Source organism: Megascapheus bottae, chromosome 15, assembly GCF_031878675.1.
Source record: "Megascapheus bottae isolate mThoBot1 chromosome 15, mThoBot2.hap1, whole genome shotgun sequence".
NCBI classification, from domain to species: Eukaryota; Metazoa; Chordata; class Mammalia; order Rodentia; family Geomyidae; genus Megascapheus; species Megascapheus bottae.
This window is the reverse complement of record NC_143523.1, coordinates 4,658,883-4,681,584: the sequence shown is the minus strand read 5'-3', so window position 1 is coordinate 4,681,584 and position 22,702 is coordinate 4,658,883. Positions and strand designations below refer to the sequence as shown.

The 22,702-nt window shown below is 45.5% G+C and overlaps 1 protein-coding gene across 1 annotated transcript in view; it reads right to left on the bottom strand.

Moving 5' to 3' along the window:
* The window catches only part of Adam12 (ADAM metallopeptidase domain 12), a 252,762-nt gene extending 230,420 nt beyond the window's left edge, over positions 1-22,342 (bottom strand). The window contains exon 1 of the mRNA XM_090345624.1: positions 22,263-22,342. Within this exon, the coding sequence (XP_090201750.1) occupies positions 22,263-22,332 (70 nt within the window). The 5' untranslated portion in view covers positions 22,333-22,342. The remainder of the gene's footprint in view (positions 1-22,262) is intronic.
* Positions 22,343-22,702: the final 360 nt, after the last annotated feature.

The window sequence follows — 22,702 nt, the reverse complement described above, 5'->3', positions numbered from 1 at the left end:
GCTCTGGTGCTTTGTTCTAACAGACCACTCTTGGCTGTTGCTTTTCTTCTACAGGAGGACTGGGTAGAGAGTTCCTTCCCCCCTTTCCCCTCTTCCCCCTCTCCCCTCCTCCACCCAGACTTCCCACCTCACTGAGCCTTCATCTCTGGGAGTGCTCCTTGACAGTTACTGTGTATACAGGAAACTGAGGTCCAAGAGAAGCTGTCGGATTTATAAAACAAACATAGAGCTTCCAGTGGAATCCGACTTGGATCGAAATGACAGACAGTGTTTTATCATAGGTATATTCTGTGCAATTCTGCAATCATGCTCACACTGAAAACAACAACAACAAATCACTAGCTGAAGTCCATATTGGTCTACAAGTCCTCTGTTTCACCTGACAGCCCTAGATCCAATCTTCCTTGAAGAGTCCACAAAGCCAAACATCTTCAATAATTTCTAAGGAAGATACTCCATTCCTCAATGTAAAGTTCACAAGAGAATGCCTACACTTAACTAGCCCTTATTCATTTTCAATGAGAATCTGTATTATCTCTAGGACATAGAATTTGGGACCAAACAACCTGGTGAGGCCTTTGAAGGAGGGGGGAGGGTGCAGTGTTCAGTTAAGAGCAACCTGTGTCTCTTAATCTCCAGGCTTCTCCAAACCAACTGCTAGACGACAAAAGTCTACACACAATAAAGTGTTTCATTCAGAGCTCACACGACAAAAGTCTACACACAATAAAGTGTTTCATTCAGAGCTCACATGACTCCATCTGTCACCAAAACACATGTTTGGCACAGACTGAAAGCCAAGAGCAGTCTCACAAATATTTCAAAACTGAATTTATATCTTTTTAACACATGGTTTATATACGGATGTAATACCTAGAGAGCTTCACAATTCTCCAATAATATCCTGGCTCAACTACAAATGATGTCTGCAGCAGAACACAATACCAAAATTACTTGCTTTTAAAATATGTTAAAGAAAGTTAAGCTTATGAAGGGGGGCTGCTGCCAGAGATGCCTGTTTTAGTATGCAATTGTTATAAAATGAAGGACCAGAATCCAAATATACCACTATAAGCCAAATATTTGCATAATTTCTTATACAAAGAGGAAGCTAAGCTCCCTCTGAGGCTCCTAATTTAGACTGTAGTTATCAAGAGTGGTAAGTCACATCTTAATGTACATAAGAATTCCCTTATGTCCCAGATAGTTCTGAATATCTCTACCACCTAGCAAAACCGAACATCAGATGTTAAGAATACACACACTTCTGTGCTCACTTCTACTGTCCAAATGACAAAAAGTTACACAGGACAGAATTCTCTGTATACAGACACACACTTTGTTGTACGGTCTGCTTGCCTGACTGGACGAATTTCTGGAGGAAAACTGAAAATATTGAAATACAGATACTTCATCTTTGGTGTCAAAAAGCCACATATTTGTAGATTTTTTTCTCATTTTCCCTCCAAGTGTGTGATAGCATGTTGGAGAACAGGCGATACTTGCCACTGGTTGGCCAGCGAAATTCCTGTAAATATTTCAATACCCACCCTGTTCCCAAGAAGAAAATGGAAAATTTGAAACAACTCAGAGAAAGCAGGGTCCACGTGTTGGCACAGACTATAAATCTACTAACTTTTCCAGCATGTCCTCAAGATTACTTTTCATGAGAAAGCCTGGGTATGGAGCAATGAGATTGTCATCAATTTTTTGTGGAAATCCTGTAAGCTATATTTTAAAACTTGACAGTATCAGCATGAACCAGAGCCAGATTGGGGAGAAGAAACGCTCATATCAGAATCACACACCATTCAGGGGGACAGCCACTCTTGCAAGGAAGATGTTCTCTAGAAGGCTACAATTGAGGAAGGGAAGAGAGCAGAGGGCAGTCTGGTCCCAGGGACCCTGACTATGGCCATTTGAGTGGACTCACCACCACAGACCCACTTTGCCTGGCACTACCACCACCATTCTACAAGGTTTTTGCTGAGTCCTCATCTCTTTCCTCATCTCATGGAGGGTTTGCTGTGGTAGCTGGTACGGAGCTTTGCCATATTGCAAATGGCGATGTTGGTGGCTGCCTGCAGGCACTCCCATACCACATCACCCGACACAGGGAACAGAGACCCTGAGGTAGGCTCTCTCCATGCTTTCTGAGTTCCAGTGGGGGAAATGGAGCCTCGAGCCAGGTGTTCACCCCTTGCCAGAGCTCACACTGCAGTCAGTTGGCTCAAGTTCAGCATTTCTACTTGCTCCAGATCTTCAGATTCAGAATTCCTGTGGTCTCAACAGCTGACTGTCCCCAAGCCTTGTTCCTTTTAACCGGCCTCTCTCTTCCACACTGCTGTCTTTACTTACACTGGTCTCTCATCTTGCTGGTCCTTCTCCTCATCATGTTTACATCTGCTGCTGTCAAAGTGAACGGAAGAGAAGGCCAGGCAGGACATGAAGGCGGTTCAACTGGCCCCAGAACTGAGAAGAAAAGCTCTGAGGTCCAGACCTCACTTGATCAGACTCCTAAGCTGGTGTCAAGTGACTCAGGGTTCCTGGCTCTTCACTCTGGCTCCCCTTCAGCCTTATCTGACCTCACCAGAAGGGATTGGATCAGGACTGGTTCGGCCACTTTCACAGGCAGGACAATTCTTGGCTTTACTGAAAGTTGCCCTGCATCCCCCAAGTATGGTGGATTGCCATCCAAGGCTTTCACAAGATGCACTGCTATCTTGTTCTGGTATGCTCAGCAATGTAATCTACTTCTTGAGGGAGAAACAGATGCTGGGGCCTAGGTCATCTGGTATTGGGAGAACTAAGCAAGTAGCATCCCCACCTCTCAGCCCTTAGCACTGCAGCTCAGACTGAAGAAATGCACTGAGTAGATGTGACTGAGAGGAAGGAAATCAGATGAAAGCTGTCAGATAAAATGTATGAAAGTGTCTCTGGAGAGTTGTTGGTTTGGGGTCCAGAAACAACACGTCAGCCTCCTCATTAACACAGCAATGCATCTGTCAGCTTTAGGTGTTGTCTAGACACTCCTCAATTCCAGCACCGAACAATCTCCAACCTTGGGACACCACCCAAGGAGTGGACCGGGGAGTGCTCACAGGTCACAGGAGGACACTGAAGAAAGGCTATCGAGTCATTCCACTGAGGCCCTGGGCCCCAACATTTGTCTGTCCCCTTCAAAGGGCCAGACCCACCCAGCCAGTGGCTTGCTTCATGTGCTTCAGCAGTACGGAGACAAAACATAAGGTTGAGGCAGGAACAAGTCATTTCTTTTTCAGCTCTCTGTCAAGCCTTCTAATTAGGACAGAGTCCGTTTGGTGTAACATGAGCCACAGCCATCGGCTATCTGCCCTTTTGCACAAAGGAAGCAGGGCTCTAGCCCACGGACAGGAGCGGACATGATTGCTGGCTGGAATTTAATAACACTGTTTGGCTTTCCTTTGATTTGTTTTTATAGTATTTATATTAAGTGGCCCTGGCCTTCTATTTATAATATGGAAGTACAATTTCCTTCTTAAATAAATTGAAGCAAAATGGGTCAATTAACAAAGGATGATTTGAGAACAATTAAGAAATAGTAATAGTAGCACAGGTAATATATATCTAGCTAAAACTCCTAAAGGTAGTTCTCAGATGGGAAACTCAGTGCTATGAGGTCACACCTGGTCACTATGGCCATATGTATAATTACATAAGAAGTTGGATAAACAATCTGAATCTCACGGCCATGGCAGAGGGATGATTCTGATTCAGGCTGGGGGACAAGAATGTACATCCACACAAGCTCTCAGGGCCTTGGTTTCAATGCAGGGCATTTGGCAAGCCAATGAGCCCAGGCTTTGGAGCCAACAGTCTCTGACCTCCACCCTGAAAGCAAAGCCCAAAGGCTGTTCTTGGTGTGGGCATTTCCCCACTACTATCAGAGAAGGCTTTTCTCTACCTCTCTGAAATATCCTTGCTTCGTCCGGGTTAGGGGGGAGTAGGGGAGAAGACGCCTGAAGCAGTTCCTGTGGCAAATAAGCCACAGGGTGAAAGAGATAAAGCCATAGGGTGAAGGGGATATGGCCATTCCTTAGCTTTGAATGGATGGACTACCAACCATGTGAGATCCTTCCAAAACGTGCCAGGTTCTACTGAGCACACAACATAACGCAAGGCTCTTGAAGTCAATAATCAGAGGCCAGTCTCAGTGGGGAAGAAAGTTTCGACAAAGAAGTCAGAAAAGATCCAAAGACAATGGCTACCATTAGCTGGAAGGAAGAAAGCAGGGTTCTGGAGGGCACTGGTCAGGGAGGCTGCTTTCTGAGGTCAAGGGGAACAGGTCAAAGGGGAAGAAGGCAGGGGAAGCACTCAAGGCCAGAAAAGCCATCTGCATGAAGAAGAGGCACTCAATGATAAAACATGGTGGATACAATTCGTGTTGTTTGTCATTTCCCCCCCCCATTTTATTTGCAGAGCCCCTCAACCTGTTTATGAAAGAGCTGAGTGAGAGGAGAGCTTCTGATAGTAAAGTGAAAAGAAAAAGAAATTTATGAGTCCTCTAATGCTAACCACAGTTTGTGAATAGGCAAGGCTAATGGAATCCAGGCCTAGCCTGCTCATCTGCCTTTGGGACATTTCACAGTGAGCTCTCCAGAGTCCCTAAAAAGGAGGGAAAACTCCTTTCTGCAACCAATCAATGGCTCTGGCACAGATAATCAATAGCAAGCTTCTAACTTCTCTGTCTGGGGAGTCCATTCTCCTGGAAATCCCTGTAGGTTCCTTCCCCCACATCCACAAGTCATATCTTGTGCTGACTGGAAAACCATCAGTACCACAAATACCACATTCCTGATTATTCTGTTCGAAAGAAATGGACTGAGGTAAGTCTGAGATGACATATTTAAAATGTTTTTATGCCGAAAACCTGTATTGAGAGGGAAATATCTGCATTATTTACTTTTCTATTAACACTTCATCTAAGCATCCAGGAACTACTGTTTCTTCCCTAGTTTGGCATCTGGTATTGGAAAAGTCATCCACCCTTCCCGACCTTCCTGATTGCCAAAATACCTTTCTTCTTAGTGTTCTGAAACCTAGTAATGAGGGTTCCAGAAATCATGTTTACTGTAATGAAAGTCCTGAAAGTGATGGAGGGGTAGCTTCAGTGGTAGAGCATCTGACTAGCAAGCATAAGACCTTTAGTTCAAAGCTGGTACCATAAAAAAGTAAGTCTAGGATATATCTTATAATGGTAATCAGCTTCTTCCCTACTCTAATGGTCAACTTTCAAATAATTAATGATCCTATGGATATCAAATGTCTTTAAAAGGTCCATACCACCCAAAGTGATCTCAAAATTCGGTGCAATTCCCATAAAAATTCCAGTGTTATTTTTTCATAGAAATAGAAAAAAAAAGTTCTGAAATTCATGTGCAACCACAATTATGTAAGGGAATCAAAAACAAAATAACAAAGGCTAGCATCACTATTTGAATTCAAAGTATTAAAAATAAAGTGACTGTAATTAAAATACCATTATAGCTATATCCACCAAAGGAAGAAGACAGAGGACCAGGAATTAATTCATATGGCTACAGTCAATTGATTTTTGACAATGATGCTAAAAACACACGATGGAAGGAGAGCAGCTTCTCGATTGACAGTGTTGGAAACACTGAATAGATCGAAGGATGAAATCAAGCACATATACATGAAGATCTTAACTATGAAAGTACTAAAAGAAAGCGATAATGATAATTTTACATGTGCCTCACAATGAGATGTAACAAGTCCAACTCAGAAACTTCTCTACAACACAGAAATAGTTACCAGAATAAGTGAAGAGACAGCCTATGAACTGTAAGAGAATCCTTCTAAGTCATATATCTGATAGGAAGCTAATATCTGGAATACATAAGGAAATCAAAAGCAAGTCTATATAGAGCAAACAGACACCTGACTAAAAATTAGTCAAGGAATGTGAGGAGATATGTCTCCAAAGAAGTCAAATAAATTGCCAATATATATACAAAAAACCACTTTGCACCACTAATTGCTAGAAACATACAAACTAAATCCAGTGAAATATCACCTTACACCTAAGAGAATAGTTGTTATCAAAAAAAAAAAGATAACTAGTACGGTCAAGGAAGAGGGGAAAGGGGAATCCTTTTCTAGGAACATAAATTAGTGTACTCATTATGGGAAACTCTTTAGAGTCTCTAAATAGAATTATTATATGATCCAATAGTCTCACTTCTGGAAATTAACCCAAAAATATGAGTTAATATGTCAAAGACTTGCTTGCACTCCCTCGTTCATTACAATAATATTCACAATGGCCAGATTATAGAATTAAGTGTTTGTTAGTAGTCAAAAGGATAAAAAATGAGGCACATGGCCGGGAGTTTGGCCTAGTGGTAGAGTGCTTGCCTAGCATGCACGAAGACCCGGGTTTGATTCCTTGGTACCACATACATAGAAAAAAGCCAGAAGTGGTGCTGAGGCTCAAGTGGTAGAGCTCTAGCCTTGAGAAAGTTCAAGGACAGTGCTCAGGCCCTGAGCTCAAGACTAGGACTGGCAAAAAAAAAAATGAGGCACATATATCCAATGGAAGACTACCCAGTCTTAAAAATTTGAGAAAATTTATGCTAAGTGAAATAAGATGGGCACAGACATACAATGACCACAAGTTCTTACTTCCATGCATACAGGAAAATGTGTTTACCCAAAGCTTGGTGACAGGAAAATGGGGAGGAAGTGGCCAAAGGATACAAAGTCTTAGACAACAGAGTACTGTTTTGTTTGGAGACCTACTGCACAACATGGAGAATATAGCTAATACTGTACTATAATAATGTATATTTCAAAATCACTAAGAGAGCAAATTTAAAATGATCTCACTGCAAAGAAATACTATAAATATCTGAGGTGATGGATATGCTAATTACCTTTCTTTAATTATTCCACACTGCTTTCATAAATTGAAACATCACTTTGTAGTCCATAAATATATACATGTATAAAATCATAATATCACTTTGTACCCCATTAATACATACCAGCATAATTTATCAATTTACAATAAAAAAGAGAAATGGGCATAATTATAGCTATAAAAATTAAATTACAATCAAGCATTGCACATTCTTTATACTAATGAGTCTGAAAATAAGGGTACCAGAAAATATTTTCTAGGAAAGGAGAAGTCAGCAAAACCAACTCAGTGAGACACAGCAAAGCCCCTGAGCATGTAAGAAGTTGAAAAATACTTAAAGATTTATATCTCTATTGGATATATTTGTATTTGGTTATTTGAAATTGGATAGGGAAGGTGGGAAAACAAGATGAAGGGTGGGGGTGGGGAGGAGGGAAATGGGGACCAAGGCATGAGAAAGGGTATCAATGTATGTGAATTAATGCACCTTCTATCTGGCAAATATAATGTAACCCTTCTATTAATTACAATAAAAATATATGAAAAAAAAGAAATTGGATAAGGAAGGGGGGAATCAAGATAAGCGGGGGGAGGGTGAGAGGGAAATGGGGACCATGTCATGAGAAAGGGTATCCATGTTTATGAAGTTATGCACCTTCTATCTGGTGAATAGAATGTGACCCTTCTATTAATCACAATAAAAAATTATTTATAAAAAATTTTAAAAAAAGAAAACAGAGAGAGAGAGGAGATAGTATGCTTCAGGAAGTGTCTGAGAATCAGTGAAGAGAATTTGATAACCAATACTGATTTTTTTTTAAACCCTATCCTAAAGCTATCGGCAATCCTAGCCACCTGGAAGGCTGAGATCTGAAAATTGCAGTTCAAAGCCAGCATGGAGAGACAAGAGACAATCTCTACTTAAGTAGCCAAAAGCCAGCACTGGAGGTGTGGCTGAAGTGGTAGTGTGCCAGACATGAGCAAAAATAATGAGCAGGACCTCTAAGCCCTTAGTTCAAACCCCAGTACTGACACAAACAAACAAACCAAAGTAGAGATAGATCTTGCTTTAGAATAATAAATTTGCACCTTAAACAAAAAGGGAGATGATCCTGGTTGGAACAGCAGAAGTCTTTAGGTAGGCCTGAAGAGGGGAGCAAAGCTGCTCTCTGTGTGTCAGATACTATGTTAGCACAATAAATAGAGCTTTGAGAAATACATGTTCGAAAAGAGGAATTATTTATAGGTAACATGATTAGTTACCTAGGAAACTCAAGAAAATCAACTACACATCTACTAAAACCAGCAAGATATTTCAATAAACAGACCGGCTCCAGAAGGTCTGTATGTAAATCAATACAAGAAAGTACCATTACTAAATAGAATTTGCAAAGCAGATCCTATTATAATGACAAGGAAAGAGAAATAACTTAAAAAATGCATCTGAAACTGTAACAGGAGGTGGGTGCTATTCAAACCAAATTATGACTCATAGAAGGGTAGTTCCATAATGTATAAAAGCCCTTTAATAAAAATCAACTAAGAAAACACAAATACTTCAGTGCTAAAATGGCCAAATTAAATTTTAAAAAAATCAAGAATCACACACTGAAAGAAAAAAAAAACACTAAGGGAAAACTTCAACTGCATTAGCATTTAACGGGACTCTCCATCTCCTCCTCCATCTCTGTTTCTGTGAATGTGTGAGAACTTCCACCAGCCTCTCCAGGGAAGGAACAGAGATGCGTTTCACAGTCCTTTGGTAGAAAGAGCTGGGCAGCGTGGCTCAGACCCCCCTGGGGCCCCTCTCCTTGGCTCTGTCTGCAGCATATCTGCTATGGTGAGGAGCCATCCACCATATGTTAAGGGATAGAACCTAATCAGCAAGACTCCAGCAGAACTGGCCAGTCTCAAGTTTGGAAGGAAAGTGGTATGTATAGAATACATGTGCCAAATAGGCCAGAGACCTAAAGCAAATTCTCCTGTCTGCTTTCCAGGGCAGTTGTTCCTCAGTATCCTTACGGGATAGGTTCCAGAACTCCTGGAAGATACCACTATCCAGAGATGCTCAAACTCCTTGGTTAAAATTGCATAGCATTTACCTATAATCCATGCATGACCTCCTACAGCCTTTTGGTTACCCTTTGGCTGTTTATATAAAGCTAATATGCCTTGTGAATCGTCCTCATGGTATGTGGCCCCAGGAAATCATGAAAGGACAAACCTCGACATTTTCAGTACAGACATAATTTCTTTTCTTCAGTACAGGGGTTTGAATTCCCTACTTGAGCTTGCTAGGTTGGTGCTATAGCACTTGAGCCACACTCCCAGTCCTGTGTATCACCATGTATTTTCACAACAAGGTCTAACTTCCTGCCCAGGTGCATGTCTGAACTTCAGCCCACACATTTTTAGGGCTCCCAACATTGCTGAATGCAGAGGTAGACTCTTATAGACTTTGCTACCCAGGCTTGACCCAGGGATTCTTCCCTATTCAGCTTCTCAGGTAGTTTGGAATGGTAAACACACGCCACAGCACCCAGCTAGGGGTTAAGACAGCATCTCTCAACTTTTCTGTTCAGGTTGTCCCTGAGTAGCTACAAGCAGAAAGATATTTTGCTCTGCAGCTAGTTGGATCTGCAGGTCCGGAGGGTCAACCTTAATAACTGACAGGGTGGTCACACAGCTTCCTGGAGAGTCAATTCCTTCTGAAACTGAGAAGAGAAGAGAGCTGTGCCTTAAATAAACTCTAAACAACAACAGCAAATTTGAAGTGTGGATTTAAAATGCTTTAAGATAGAAAACTGGCAAAGAAAAGATGATATAATTGCTAAGGATGTTGCTATAGATATCAGACCAAGAGGCAGGAAAGGATATAAAAGAGCACAGACTTTGGAAGGCAAAGGGTAGCACACAGTCAAACTTCAAGGGGTGCTCACTCCCCTCTGAGTCCCCCTGTAATTATGATGCGATTCTGTTACTGTGTATTGTGATGCACTTTTGATTAGAAAGTTTATGGGGAAATTGTCAAGAAAGTACAGAATAACTAAGGAAGAGCAGTGTGAGGTTTAGATCTGCCTGATGCTATCATGACCTGGTGGCAGTGTAAATAGATCGACAGGACCAAATTCAAGTGTGAGTGACTCAAATATGCAGAAATATTTAGCATAGGGTCCGTATATGATTTTAATATGGTCATCACTGAGTAGCCATTTGAAAAGAAATGATTTTTGTTTTCATGCTGGACATCAAAAATAATACTAGATGGATGAATGACTTACATGTAAACAATTCAAGACACAGCATTACTAACAAACACCACTGGTACCACCAGAGCTTCACATAATCTTTCTGGATCTCATGGTAGTGGCATGCTCCTTTCTGTTACTTTGTAAGTTGCACATATGCATTTTATTCCACAGCAACAATGAAAACATAACAATAAAATGAAGAAGCTCAGCTTAAAAGCACTAAGACAACTCAATCCAAAAGCAAACAGGAAAGGAAACAAAAACATATTGAGTGGATATAAAAAGACACAGCAAGATAATCAACTTAACTCCTTTGTGAATAATTAAATTAAATGTAATTGGATTAAATATTCCAATTAAAAGGCAGAGACCCACAGAGTTCATTAAAAATGTAAAGCCAGTTTTAGACTGTTTACAAGAAATGTACTTCAGCTGTAAGTGCAGACATGCTGATGTGTGTGTGTGTGGTGGGGGGGGTCATGGGACTTGAACTCAGCCTAGGCACTGTCCCTAAGCTTTTCATCTCAGGGCTACTGCCCTGCCCTGGAGCCAAGCCCCACTTCCTGTTTTTCTAGAAGTTAATTGGAAATAGGAGTCTCAGGTCCTTTTGTGCCTGGCTGGCTTTGAACTTTGATTTTCAGATCTCAGCCTCCTGAATAGCTAGGATTACAGGCGTGAGCCACCATCAGGCTTCTATGTGGTTCTTTAAATACAGATCCTGTCTTATGCAAAGGAAAATTTTCCTTCTTCTTTCCCTGTCTGGATCCCCTGTACATTTGTCTCTCGCCTTACTGCTCTAGCTAGGAATTCCAGCACTATATTGAAGAGGCCTAGAGAAAGCCACAGCCTTGCCTTGTTCCTGGTTTTAGAGGAAATAGTTTTAATGGTTCACCACCGAGTATAACACTGGCTGTAGGCTTGTCATATACATATTATATTATTACTGTCATCTATGTATTATTATATTGAGGAATTTTCCACGGATGCCTAGCTTTTCCAGAGCTGTTATCATTCAGTGGTGCTGATCACAGGGCCTCAATAAGGTCATAAGGTCATAAAATTATGAAACAGGTCTTTTATTATGCTATTTTCCACTTTTTCTTTTGATCTTTAGTTCTCTCCTTCCTGTCCCTGTTTTTTATTTTTGTATGTGACTTGGGGAGGGGAGGGGAAGCAGGACAGGGGATGAATGCATTGAGCAGTGAAACCCACTGGGCACTATGTTGGAATGGACTATGCAACTTTGGGGGGAAGAGAAATTGGGAGGGGAACTGAGAGAGAATGGGAGAGGGAGTGACACTGTTCCAAAGGAAAAACACTCATTGCCTGAATCACGTGTCTGTAACCTTTCTGTACCTCACTAAAAGGAAAAGGCTACTCCATGCTACAGGTGCAGCTCTGAGCACTCAGGTATGGTTCACACCGGAGTAGAAGTCAGGAAAAGAACTGCTCGCAGATGGAGAGGTCTTTTCCTAGCGACAGGTACACACACTCCAAGACTACAAAATGTACAAAGGAAAGAGATTGCTGGGACTGCAAGGAGAACACATGGATGACTGCGGTTACAGGCTTTCCTTTCGTGTACTAAACTGATAACAAATCCTAAATAAAAACAATGGAGAAGACCATGCAAGATTTGATAACCCCATCGGCAGCTGGCATCTCCAGACCAGACCCCCAGAGGTGGCTGTCGGGTGTGCAGTTCCTCCATAGACTCACAGAACATTTACTGATGCAAACTATACCTGGGGTATGAAACATGTCTCAACAAATACGGATAGGACAATCACGAAGAGCGTATTTTCTGATTATAAGAAAATGGAATAGAAATAAGCATAAAAAGATATCTATTCAAAAAAATCCCCAAATATAGACAGTGAGAAACATACTTTCAAATAAATCAAGCCCCAAAGAAAAATTTCAGGAAAGGAGAAAGACTTAATTGTAGGTAACGTGGAAAGAATATTAATATAATTTTTCCTACCAATAAGTTTGCTGAGTCAGATACCATAAACATATGTTTGAAAGGTAAAAGATACTGACATGGGAATGAGACATAATGTATCTCCTTTGATCTGTTAGAGAAATGGAATTAATAATGGAAATTTCCCCAGTGAGCATGCTATCTTTCTCCTGCTCTTTCTCTTTCTGTGTCTTTGTCTCTTTCTCTCAGACTCTCCCCCTCTCTCTCTAGCTCTGTCTCTAGTGATGAATACCACCAGATATTTAAGAGAGTGATAATCTTACAGTAACTCACATATTACCAGAAGAGGGAAAGCCTCCCTAGCTCTTATGATGAGGCTAATATAAATCCTGAAACCCAAACTAGACAAGAATATAGTGAGAAAATATCATCAGCCAATCTCTCTTAGGAACAAAGACACAGTAAAATATTAAAGAAACCAAACTCAGGCATGCCTATATGTATGTATGTATATGTGTATATATGCATCTGTACATAAGTACATATATAAGACATAAAACAGAGTACAACGGGCATTCTCATTTGTAGAACCCAGTCAGGTCTTGATGTCCACATTCTCAGGCCTGTAACTAATTAGGCCACCCAGTTGTTGTTTATATTAAACTGTTTCAAAAAATGAATTTCATTATTCCTTTGATAACCTACTTCAATAGTTCACAATCTCAGCTCATTTCTCATGATGTTTCTGCAAAGCACTGATAGTAACCACCAGGAGAATTATAAAAATAAATAGGACACAAGCCTAAGAAATGTTCTTTTTAAATTACTGAGAGATAATCAACAATAATCTTTCATGTTAAATTCCCAAACTTTTATCTATTAAAAAGCACTTTATTTCCCCTCACACTATTGAAGTCATCCAACATGGAGTAAACAATAACCAGGTGGGCATGAGGCTGCCCCGCAGAGCCCGTGCGTCTGTCTCTCAGTACCACCCTTCATGACCACGGGTAAAGAGTGAACTGGCCTGGAGACTTCCTTCTAACAAACGGACTATGGAAATCACTTCTGCCATGAGACCTCAAACGTGTGGCTCTGTCTGGCAGCTCCGCTCTCTTCCTGTTCAGCTGTCATGTCTGGTGAAGCTGGCTGCTCCGCAGGAAATCACAGGAACTTCTAGCAAGTGAGAAGCCCTCCCTCCCCACAACTAGCAGCTCAAGTACTGACTTCTGTTATTGAGCTTGGAAGCAGGATCTTTTCCAGTTGAACCTTCAGACCAGACCCCACCCTGGCTGCCCTTTGAGTGAAGCCTTTGAGGAAAGCTACCTCAGAGAACTAGAAAAGTGTCACTCTAATGTGGGCCCCACCAGAGCTGTGAGGCCGTGAACAGGTAGTGTGTGTGAAAGCTGGGGTCACCTGCCACATGGCAGGAGATAATTCATTTTCTAGGACAGTCATGTGTATGCATTTATAATATTACAAACCCTTCCTACACCCTTGGTAAGTAATTAATTTTCCCTGTGAGACAGAGCAGCAGAGTGCAGATCACTGAGAAACAAAGGGCCCTGAAAACAGGTCCTCACAGGCCAGCCCCAAGGACAAGTCCTGGGACCCATACAGAAAAGACTCAAGTGTTATGATTCTAGCTCCGTGGCTTTCTAGAAAGCTCCAGACCCACAGCAGCTGAGCCGCCCAGCAGTCCAGAGTCTAGTGGAGGCTGCGTGGAGGCCCTGCGGGGTTTTGTAATCAAGCACCTGGTTGGGTAGCCCTGACCCTGCCACTCCAGCTGCAGGGGTACAGGGGTGTGGGCAGAGCACACACGAGTCCTGCAAGGGGCTGGGCTCCATGGTCACGGAGCCCAGGCCCATGTCTGGGCGGCCGGAGTGGGGAGGACATCGTGTCCACCACGGTCCCCTCTGCTTCCTGCTCCACAGTCATCCAAGGTCCTGGGGTTTCCTGAGAGGAGAAGCCCCACACTGCCTGCCTGCCTGCCAGGGATGGGGCCAAGACACAGGGAAAGCTCCGGGAACCACGCTGCCCACAGAAAGCATGTGGGCAAAACCGCTGTGCATTTTCCTGAATTCTGTGTGAAACAGGGGCATGCACCTTCAGGAAGTAGGCCTGTTCTCCAGTGCACGCACAGGGGGAACTGTAGCTAGGAGCCGTTGGGTGTTAAAAATCCACTTGATTCTTTACAACTCTGGGGAAATGGTAGTTGATCTACTGGTGTAAGGAAGATTGAAAGCAGAGGAGGGCATTCCCATTTCTACTCCATAAACTTGGAAAATAACACCAGCGTTTAATCTTACAGTGGAGCATTTCTATCAGATTGGGGAAATGACCCAAGTTTTCTGAGCTTGTGTTATTCAGAACCACAAGTGGCAGAGCTTCTAGTTGGCTACATGGCTGAAACCACATGTTCTAATTGGTAATTGTCATAAAAAGTTAACAGTATATGTGTATGCTTCATTCACAAAAGTGTGAACGTTCTTTACTTTTTTCTTTCCTTTTCTTTTTGTGGAGTTTGAACTTAGGGCCTCAGGCTTTCCCTTAGCTTCCACCACTTGAGCCATCTAGCTTTTTGCTGGTTAATTCGGAATAAGACTCTCACAGACTTTTCTGCCAGGCAAGGCTGGCTTTAAACCAGGACCCTCAGACCTCAGCTAGGATAACAGGCGTGAATCACGGACAGTCAGCTCAGGATTGCTACTGTGACAGCATTTCTTACCAATACCTCCACCCCCCAATGCACACTTCAAGTTTCATTTGGGTCCTAGTTCTACTCTTGGTCTCAAAGTCTTTTCTCAAGAGGGTTGAGATACATAGTGCAGCATCTTCCCCAGCAAGTAAGTGCAAGGCGCTGAGTTCAAATCCCAGTGCTGCCCTGAAGAAAGTGAGGAGGACAGAGGAAGTGGGGCGCTTGGGACCCTCATGCTCTGGCCAGAGGTTGCTGACCCTGCTCCTCTCTGCAGCTCTTCTGCACAGCCCCCAGTCCACCCCACAGTGAACAAGGAGGCCCCCGTGGTGTTGTTTGCTCTAAGTAAACGAGGTTTGAAGGAGCTGCTAGTGATAAGACAATCTCCAGTATTCCTGGCTCATAGAGATGGCCCTAATCCTACATGTATCAATAGACAGATGGAAATGTGAGCTTTGAAGAGGGAGAGAAAAGTACAGAGCTCCCTGCTCACCCAAACCTTCCTCACCCTCTGTTCTATTTGGAAACTAGCTCTGATGTCCGCCACCCAGGATCCAGCAGGGCTAAGTGGCTCATGGGAACTAAGAACTTGTGCCTGCCAAGGCCTGTGGCGCCATGTGATCTAAAGGGAAGACCAGACGTGACAAAGCCTCTCTCATCAGCCCTTCCCTCCATCGAGGCTCAGCCAGGTCCTGATGGTAGACCACACTTCTTCACTGTTGACAAACAATCGGAGTTCAGAAAGATTGAGTGGGATCCTCAGGGACACACATAGAATTCCGTGGACGCTTCTCCTGGCAGCGAGGCAGCAAGCCTGAACTGCAGCTGTTCTCATTTTGCCTCTGTCAGGAGGAGATGGGAACAGCTGGTGCCCTGCCCTCACCCCACCCCCTGCAAAGCTCAGTTGGGCCTCATTGTTCGCACCCCTCACCCTTGCAGCTGCTAAGGAGAAGCAGGAAACAACTGGCTGGGCTTCATGATGGGGCTTCTGAGCAAAGAAGCCCAGACTTGAGCTGCCAGCTCATTGTCTGCCCACCTTCAAGTGCCACACACCTTTCCCTGAAGCCTGAGCCCTGAGGGGTCTGTGTGGCTTTTCACACCACTGTGCCCTCTGCTCCTGGTCCCAGTCTGGGATGGTGGGAGGGAGGAGGAGAGACACCAAAGTTGGGGGGTTCTGCTTCTGAAACATGGTGGACTACATCGAAATCTAGAAAACTGCTTTAAATAAAATGCGACAACAATTTTAGAGAACTGAACTAGGAAGAAAGGAAATCGCAGGCACTTGAAGGAATTCCCAGCCAGAGCATTCACACACTGCCAGTGCCATGGAAAGCCCAGGGGCCTCCCACATTCCAGGCAAAGTCCAGGAGCCGTAGGTGTAGTGACAGGAAGTCACTTGAACACATGGCAATGGAGCCATGGCTGGCCTGGGCAGAGAGCCCAGTGGTAGAGCACTTGCCTAGCTGGGGGTTCTACCCCCAGCATTACAAGCAATAAAAAAAATAAGAAAACAAACATAGAGCATTGAAGGAATATCCATTTCAAGTTGTGGGGCTGGAAAAAAAGTCTATGGAATGCCTAGCGAAGATGCAGAGTGGCTTCTCTCTCTCTGCCCAGCAATCCATGAAGGCTGGGGAGTGGCACTGCAAACCTTTATCACATGGATACAGAACACACAAGTACAGTAAGCACATGGTGTATGATTTCCAAGATGAAAAAATCATGTTAGACCAGAGCTGACACAAGTGAAATCCCCAAGCACCTGTCACACGTAAGCAGTTCCACAAGAAGGTTCTCGAACTTGTACATGATTGTGGGAAGGGAGTTGACAATTCCAAATTGCAAAGCATTGCAAAAGGTAATCCATGATATAAAAAAAAACCTATTTGCACCCTAAACTCTTAATGGAATAATCTGAAAGGGACGACAATATATATACCCAAAGTTATTGAAGATATCGATGAAATAAAACATAGTGACAAGACACTCACTTTCAAAAGACCTAATACGTTTGAGAGAGAACAAACTAAAACTTATAAATGAATGATCAAGTCACTTGACATATCAATGAAGCTGGTAGACAGCACAAACAGTGATTTAGACACAGCTCAAAGGAGAGTCGATGAAATGGAATTCTTGGAGACATCACACGGCATATAAGAAGGAGTAAGAGAAAAGCTGAAGATAGAACAGTGACAGGAAAATACAGATGAAGTAATGAAGAACTAAGGTAGTAAATAAGGATTTGTCGTCATGCGTGTATTCAAAAACAGAAAAGCCAAAAAGATAAGTAGAGAGATGCACATATATAATACACATATATGTATATGTTATGTAGAGATGCAGCCTACATACTCCCTGTGTACATGCCGACACACGCCCATATGCACATATGCATGCGCACACAAGCAGGTATGTGTGCACGTGGGTGCATGCATGCACATGAGCACACACGTGTGTAAATCCACATAAACATACAGAATGATGCATTCATATGTATGACACGCACATGCACAACACAAGGAGAATGCATGAATCACAGTGGATTAGGGTCGCACAGTTTTACCCAGGAATAGGAGGACTGCAATCCTCCTTATCTCCACCTTGCCAGTAGCTGGAATGACAGGGGTAAGCCACAGCTCTAGCACAGAACCATCAGTTCTGGGAAGGGCCCCCCTATCCTGGCCAGGAATGCGAAGTACAGCAGCAGGAAATAGGCAGAAGGTCCAGAGTGAGCTGGAACTCTGGGCTTTTCCATCCCCTCTGTCCAGGGCCAGGTGGATGGGCACGAAACAGAATACCAGACTGCAGGAAGAAAAGTGACTGAGTGAAAGGCGACCAGGGAGAGGGCAGCCTGTCAGAAAGTGCAATGCTCAGAACATTTGACCAGGAAAATCAAGTTAATCTGCTCTACTGTTCAAAGCAAACTCATTTATAATCTCATTGCCTCAGAGGCCGTTATTATATAGATGGAACAGCTGGGTTGTGCAGTGTTTGCAGTGGCTGGGTTCAGACTTACTGTCCAGCAGGAGACAATGTAGACTGTCTGCGTGGAGGGTAACAAGAGGATGGACCTTCACAGAACCCAGCCTCGATGCACGCCATCCCATTCGCACAGGAATCACATGCTAACACATTCCGTGCACATGACATCCACCTTACTTCCTCATCCAGGCCACATACACGTGGAGAGCTGCTTCATATCACTTTGGTGGGGGGGCAGGGGGAGCATGAAGCCAAGGAGCTGGAAAACACACAGGAGAAATATCTGGAAATGCTTCTATGCTTCTTACATCTGTATTTTATAAACCAGGACACTGAAGGACAATTTAGCTTCACAATTTAGCTCTTAGAATTCAGGTTGCTAATACACACACACACACACACACACACACACACACACACACACGCCCCTGCGACTGTCCCCAGTGCATCTAGGAGCCCTTATACCAAGTGGAAATGGGCTCAAGTTCTTCACATGATATAGCTTCACTTCTTAAGAGAATTTTTATTTTTACAGTTTGCACAGCTGCAGCATTTGTCTAATTAGGTATATATTGACTTTGAGCTTTTATAGATTTTGCGAAGAGAGTTTAACAACATTTAAAAATGGATTTAATTGTTGTTTCCCTAAGAAAGGAAGAGAAGGAGCCAAGCGCAAATGCGAGGAGGAACGTGAGGGGGTGTGGCAGCCAGCGCTGGGCTGGCTCTGCATGCGGGGTGGAGATTCTTAGGTGCTTCCCCACGCGTTCTTGGGAAAACTACAGCACAAGGGGTTTGGAAGAAGACACAAACGAGGGAGAGAGAGAGAGAGAGAGAGAGAGAGAGAGAGAGAGAGAGAGAGAGAGAGAGAGAGAGAGAGAGAGAGAGGGGGGGGGGGGAGGGAGAGCGAGAGCGCTGTGAACCACTGGTGGATGCATGGCTGGAGGTGACCTTCACTGGTGGCTCAGTTGCCGAGCATGCACAAAGCCTTGTGTTTGGATTCCAACAGTAGAGAATGAAAAAGAAAGGTGTAAAAAGGGTGGGCCATTGATTTCCTGCCTAGAGAAGAAGAGAGGTAATGGAACCCATGGATTCCACAAGAGAAGAAGAAAGCCAGGCAAGTGAGGTGGTCAGCAGAACACTGGGAAGGCTGGGGAGGGGAGGCCCTGTGCACCAGCTGGGAGCAGCTCAGGCCAGCCAGGAGGACTCAGCCCTGGGGCTCCGTGGAGCCAGCACCCCTCCAATGCCTGCCACTGTGACTGCGTGGAAACAGGTATGCTTCCAGGGACCCCGAGGCAGAGAAGGTTTGAGAGCAGCACTTCCAGACACACAGCTAAGGGGATGATGAGCAGACTGAAAACAGAAGGAGTAACAGTGTGGAGTCCTCTTCCACTCTGCTCCTCAGCTGAGCTCATAGCCTATGACCAGCTTAGGTTAGTCTTTCAGTGGGAGACTGGAGGAGTCTTTCCTAGAGAACACGACTAACTGGAGGGGAAAACACAAGACAACCTGTCAAGGGGGATCTCCACCAAAAGACTCTATTTGTCAATGACTCTATTTGTGGACATACACAGTTTCCAATGGCTCATAATTAAATGTCAGCAGAGAGCCCAAATCAGACAGTGAAAGAAAGTCAAAGATGGTGTAGCATATGGGGGAAAATGAATCTCAAAGCTAACAGACTTACTTTAAAAAAAAGTCACTTTGCATGGCTCACAGTGGCTGTGTGTTACAGTCTGAAAACTGGATATCTGGAATTGGATATCTTTGCCTTGTGCTTCTTTTGCTGTGTTACTGCCTAGAAGGAGGATATGACAGCAAGAGCACAATGCAATGCTGAAGTGTGGCTGCATAACAGCAGGCACTGTGTCCCTGGCTGTATCATGACCTTCGAAACCTCACACCTGCTCACCCCATGAAGAAAAGATCCTGGGAAACATTGCTACAAATCAGCTGAAAGCAACCTCCACACCCCTGTACATAAAGCCATATTATCAAACCTCCTTCCTCAGGAAGAGACAACCCACCAAGCCACCACACAGAGGAAGAGAAAGCCACAGTGCTCAGAGAACAGGGGAGGATGTGAGGAGCTAAGAGTGTTCTGGGATTTGGAGAGGAAAGGTCTTCCGAGGTGACCTCTGATCCCTGTGTCACAAAGTAACAAAGTCACATGGGGACAGGAGAGTAAAGGGCTCCAGGAAAGATGATACCAAGGAAAAAAGAACTTGCATGTACCAGGCACTGGGTGGCTCACTCCTGTAATCCTAGCTACTCAGGAGACTGAGTAGCTCTCTCAGGAGACTGGACAGTAAAGTCTGTGACTTTAATCTCCACTTAACTTACAGAAAACTGGAAGTGGTGCTGTGGCTCAAATGGTAGAATGGTAGCCTTGAGCAAAAGCACACAAAAACAAAACTTGCATGGCCTTGATGGTCACAGACAGTAATGAACTCAGTACGGGTCTTGAGGAAAGCACAACCCCTGGAGAGAATTTGGCAAAGTATTGTAGAAGCTTTTGCACCAGGGCTCTGACTGCTAGCTATGTGGGTGGGAAGGAGAGGCAGGGGAGGATAAATGTAGGTGCCTCAGGAAGTATAAAGTTGACGTGGTGAGTGTTCTCAGGGCGGCTAGAAAACGCAGATGTTTCCACTGCCCATGAGGGAGAAGGAAGGGGCCAGGACTGGGGCCTCGGGGACTTGAGTTCTGTTTTGAACCACTGGCTGAGTTGCCACAAAAGGCACCAGATGGGCAGCTGTGCCCGAGCTGGGGCTTGAGCCAAACTCATGACAGATCCTGATCAGAGCAAAGATGATTGTCTCCTCCTGCTGCCAACCTGAAGAAATGTTTCATTAAAGATCTATATTTTTAAGCACCCTCAGTGGCAGGTCTTGAGTACTGACTGAAATGTGGTACTGAGAATCCAAGGGTAAACAAGTCATGAATCCTAGTACCGTAGCATGTCAGCATTAAACGTGTCTATGTCTTGAGGCAAGAGGGCAGGCCTGTAATCCTAGCTACTCAGGAGGCATAGATAGAAGGATCATGATTTGAAGGTCGACAGGCAAAAGTCAGAACTACAGTCCTACATTAACCTATATTCCCATCTATTTTTGGGGGGTGGAGGGGATGGGAGAGGATGGGAGAGGGGAAAGAGAGGGAGGAGCCCAGAAAAAGGAAGGAAAGAAGGAAAGGGAAGAGAAAATAAGGCACCTGGAGTGATATCTACCCCAAGAACAAACTGTCCACTACACTTGTAGTCGTGAAATAATACTCCCTATGAGATAATTTAGTATTATTAGCTTGATTTACTAAACATGTTCCTCTAAAAAGTATCATCTGTGTTCAGTAGGCCTCTGGATACATTTCTACTAAGCCTCTGCCAAATTAAAGACCACTGGAGGCACACTTTGAGACTTGGTTTAAAATTTTGTTTGCAATAAACATTCAAAAGAAGAAATTTGAAAAAAAAAATAGAGGAAGAAAGGAAAAGTAAGTCTCCACTTCCACTCTTGGCTACCATTACTTTCATTTGCAGGTCACAGAGTTCCATGAGTCCCTAGGATTCTTCCTTGGCTTTCTCATTGGCCCTTGGGGGGGGGGGGGACTTTAATTTAATCCTGAATTTGCCAGTTGGCCTTTAGTGCTGTGATGTTAACAAGAAAGGCGTTTCCGCCGTTTTAAAGTAGATGTGGAGGGGGGGGCGACCGCTGTGAAGTAAAGAGAAAGAGGGGAGCTGTTGAAACATTAAAGACTTCTGGAGAAGACGAAAGGCCCTGGAGTTTGGAGACCCAGGCCGGGCTCACGCACGGGCCGACAGCGCCCCCGGCGGCGGCGGCGGGGCGGGGGCAGCGCGGGCCGCCACAGGCACCTGCTGAGCGCGTCCTGCGCGCACCGCATCCACAGGTGCGGGCTGTCCACGCGGGCAGCTCCGGGCCCGGCCGGGGCCGCACCGCGCGCGCGCAGCGCTCCCCGAGAGTTCGCGCCCGACACGAGGTCGACGCGAGCCGAGTTCACGGCCCCGAGCCACAGTTCTGAGGGTGCAAAGTCTTCCCGCAGTGCCTCTGCTCCAGCTCGGAGCGCAGCGCCCCGGGGAGGGCGGAGTGGGAGAGAGCGAGGGGATACAAGAGGAAGGGAAGGCGGCGCGGGCGTCCGCGTAGGGGGCTCACCCGGGCGGGGAGCCGCGTCAGGCGTGGGGAGGCGACACCGGGCAGACCCAGAGGCTGGGGGCGCGCGGGGCCGCAGCGTGGGAGCGGAGCCGGGAGCGACGACACGCGTAACGGTTCGTGGATCTCGGAACCCGTGTCTCGGGGAGAGGAGGGGACCTGGCACCCCCAGAGCCGGCACCGGCTGCGGGGTCCGGGCCCAGGGTCCCCTCCCGCCCGATGATCGGCACCTGGAGGTCCCGCCACGCGGGGGAGCGCGGGCCCCGGCTCCGGCGGATGCGCCCCGGGCGCGGGGGGCGCGGTGGGCGCCAGCTGCGGGACTTACCTCGGGCCAGCAGCGCCCCGGCCAGGGCGAGGAGCAGGGCGCGGGCGGGCGAGGGCGGGCGCGCGGCCATCGTCGCCGGGCTCCGGTGCAGCAGCTCTCGGGGCCGGCGGCCAGCGCCGCACCATTCCACGCGGGCGGGAGCGGACCCGGGCGTCGCGGGCTCGGGGTTTCCGGCGGCCCCCGCGCAGCGCCCCGCCGCCGAGGAGCGACTCTAGCCGCGCATTTGTTTCTAAACTTTCCCCGGTGCGTGCGTGTGGGCGCGCGTGTGCCTGCGCGCGCGCCCCGAGCTGGCACCGCCGGCCTTGACCGTGGCAATCAATGAGCGGGCGCGTCCGCCGGGCCGGGGCGCAGGGACGCGGCGGGCCTGTCAAATGCGCCCACAGCCAACAGTCACCGCTCGGGTTACCGCGGAACAGAGGAGCCGCCCGCCCGCCCGTCCC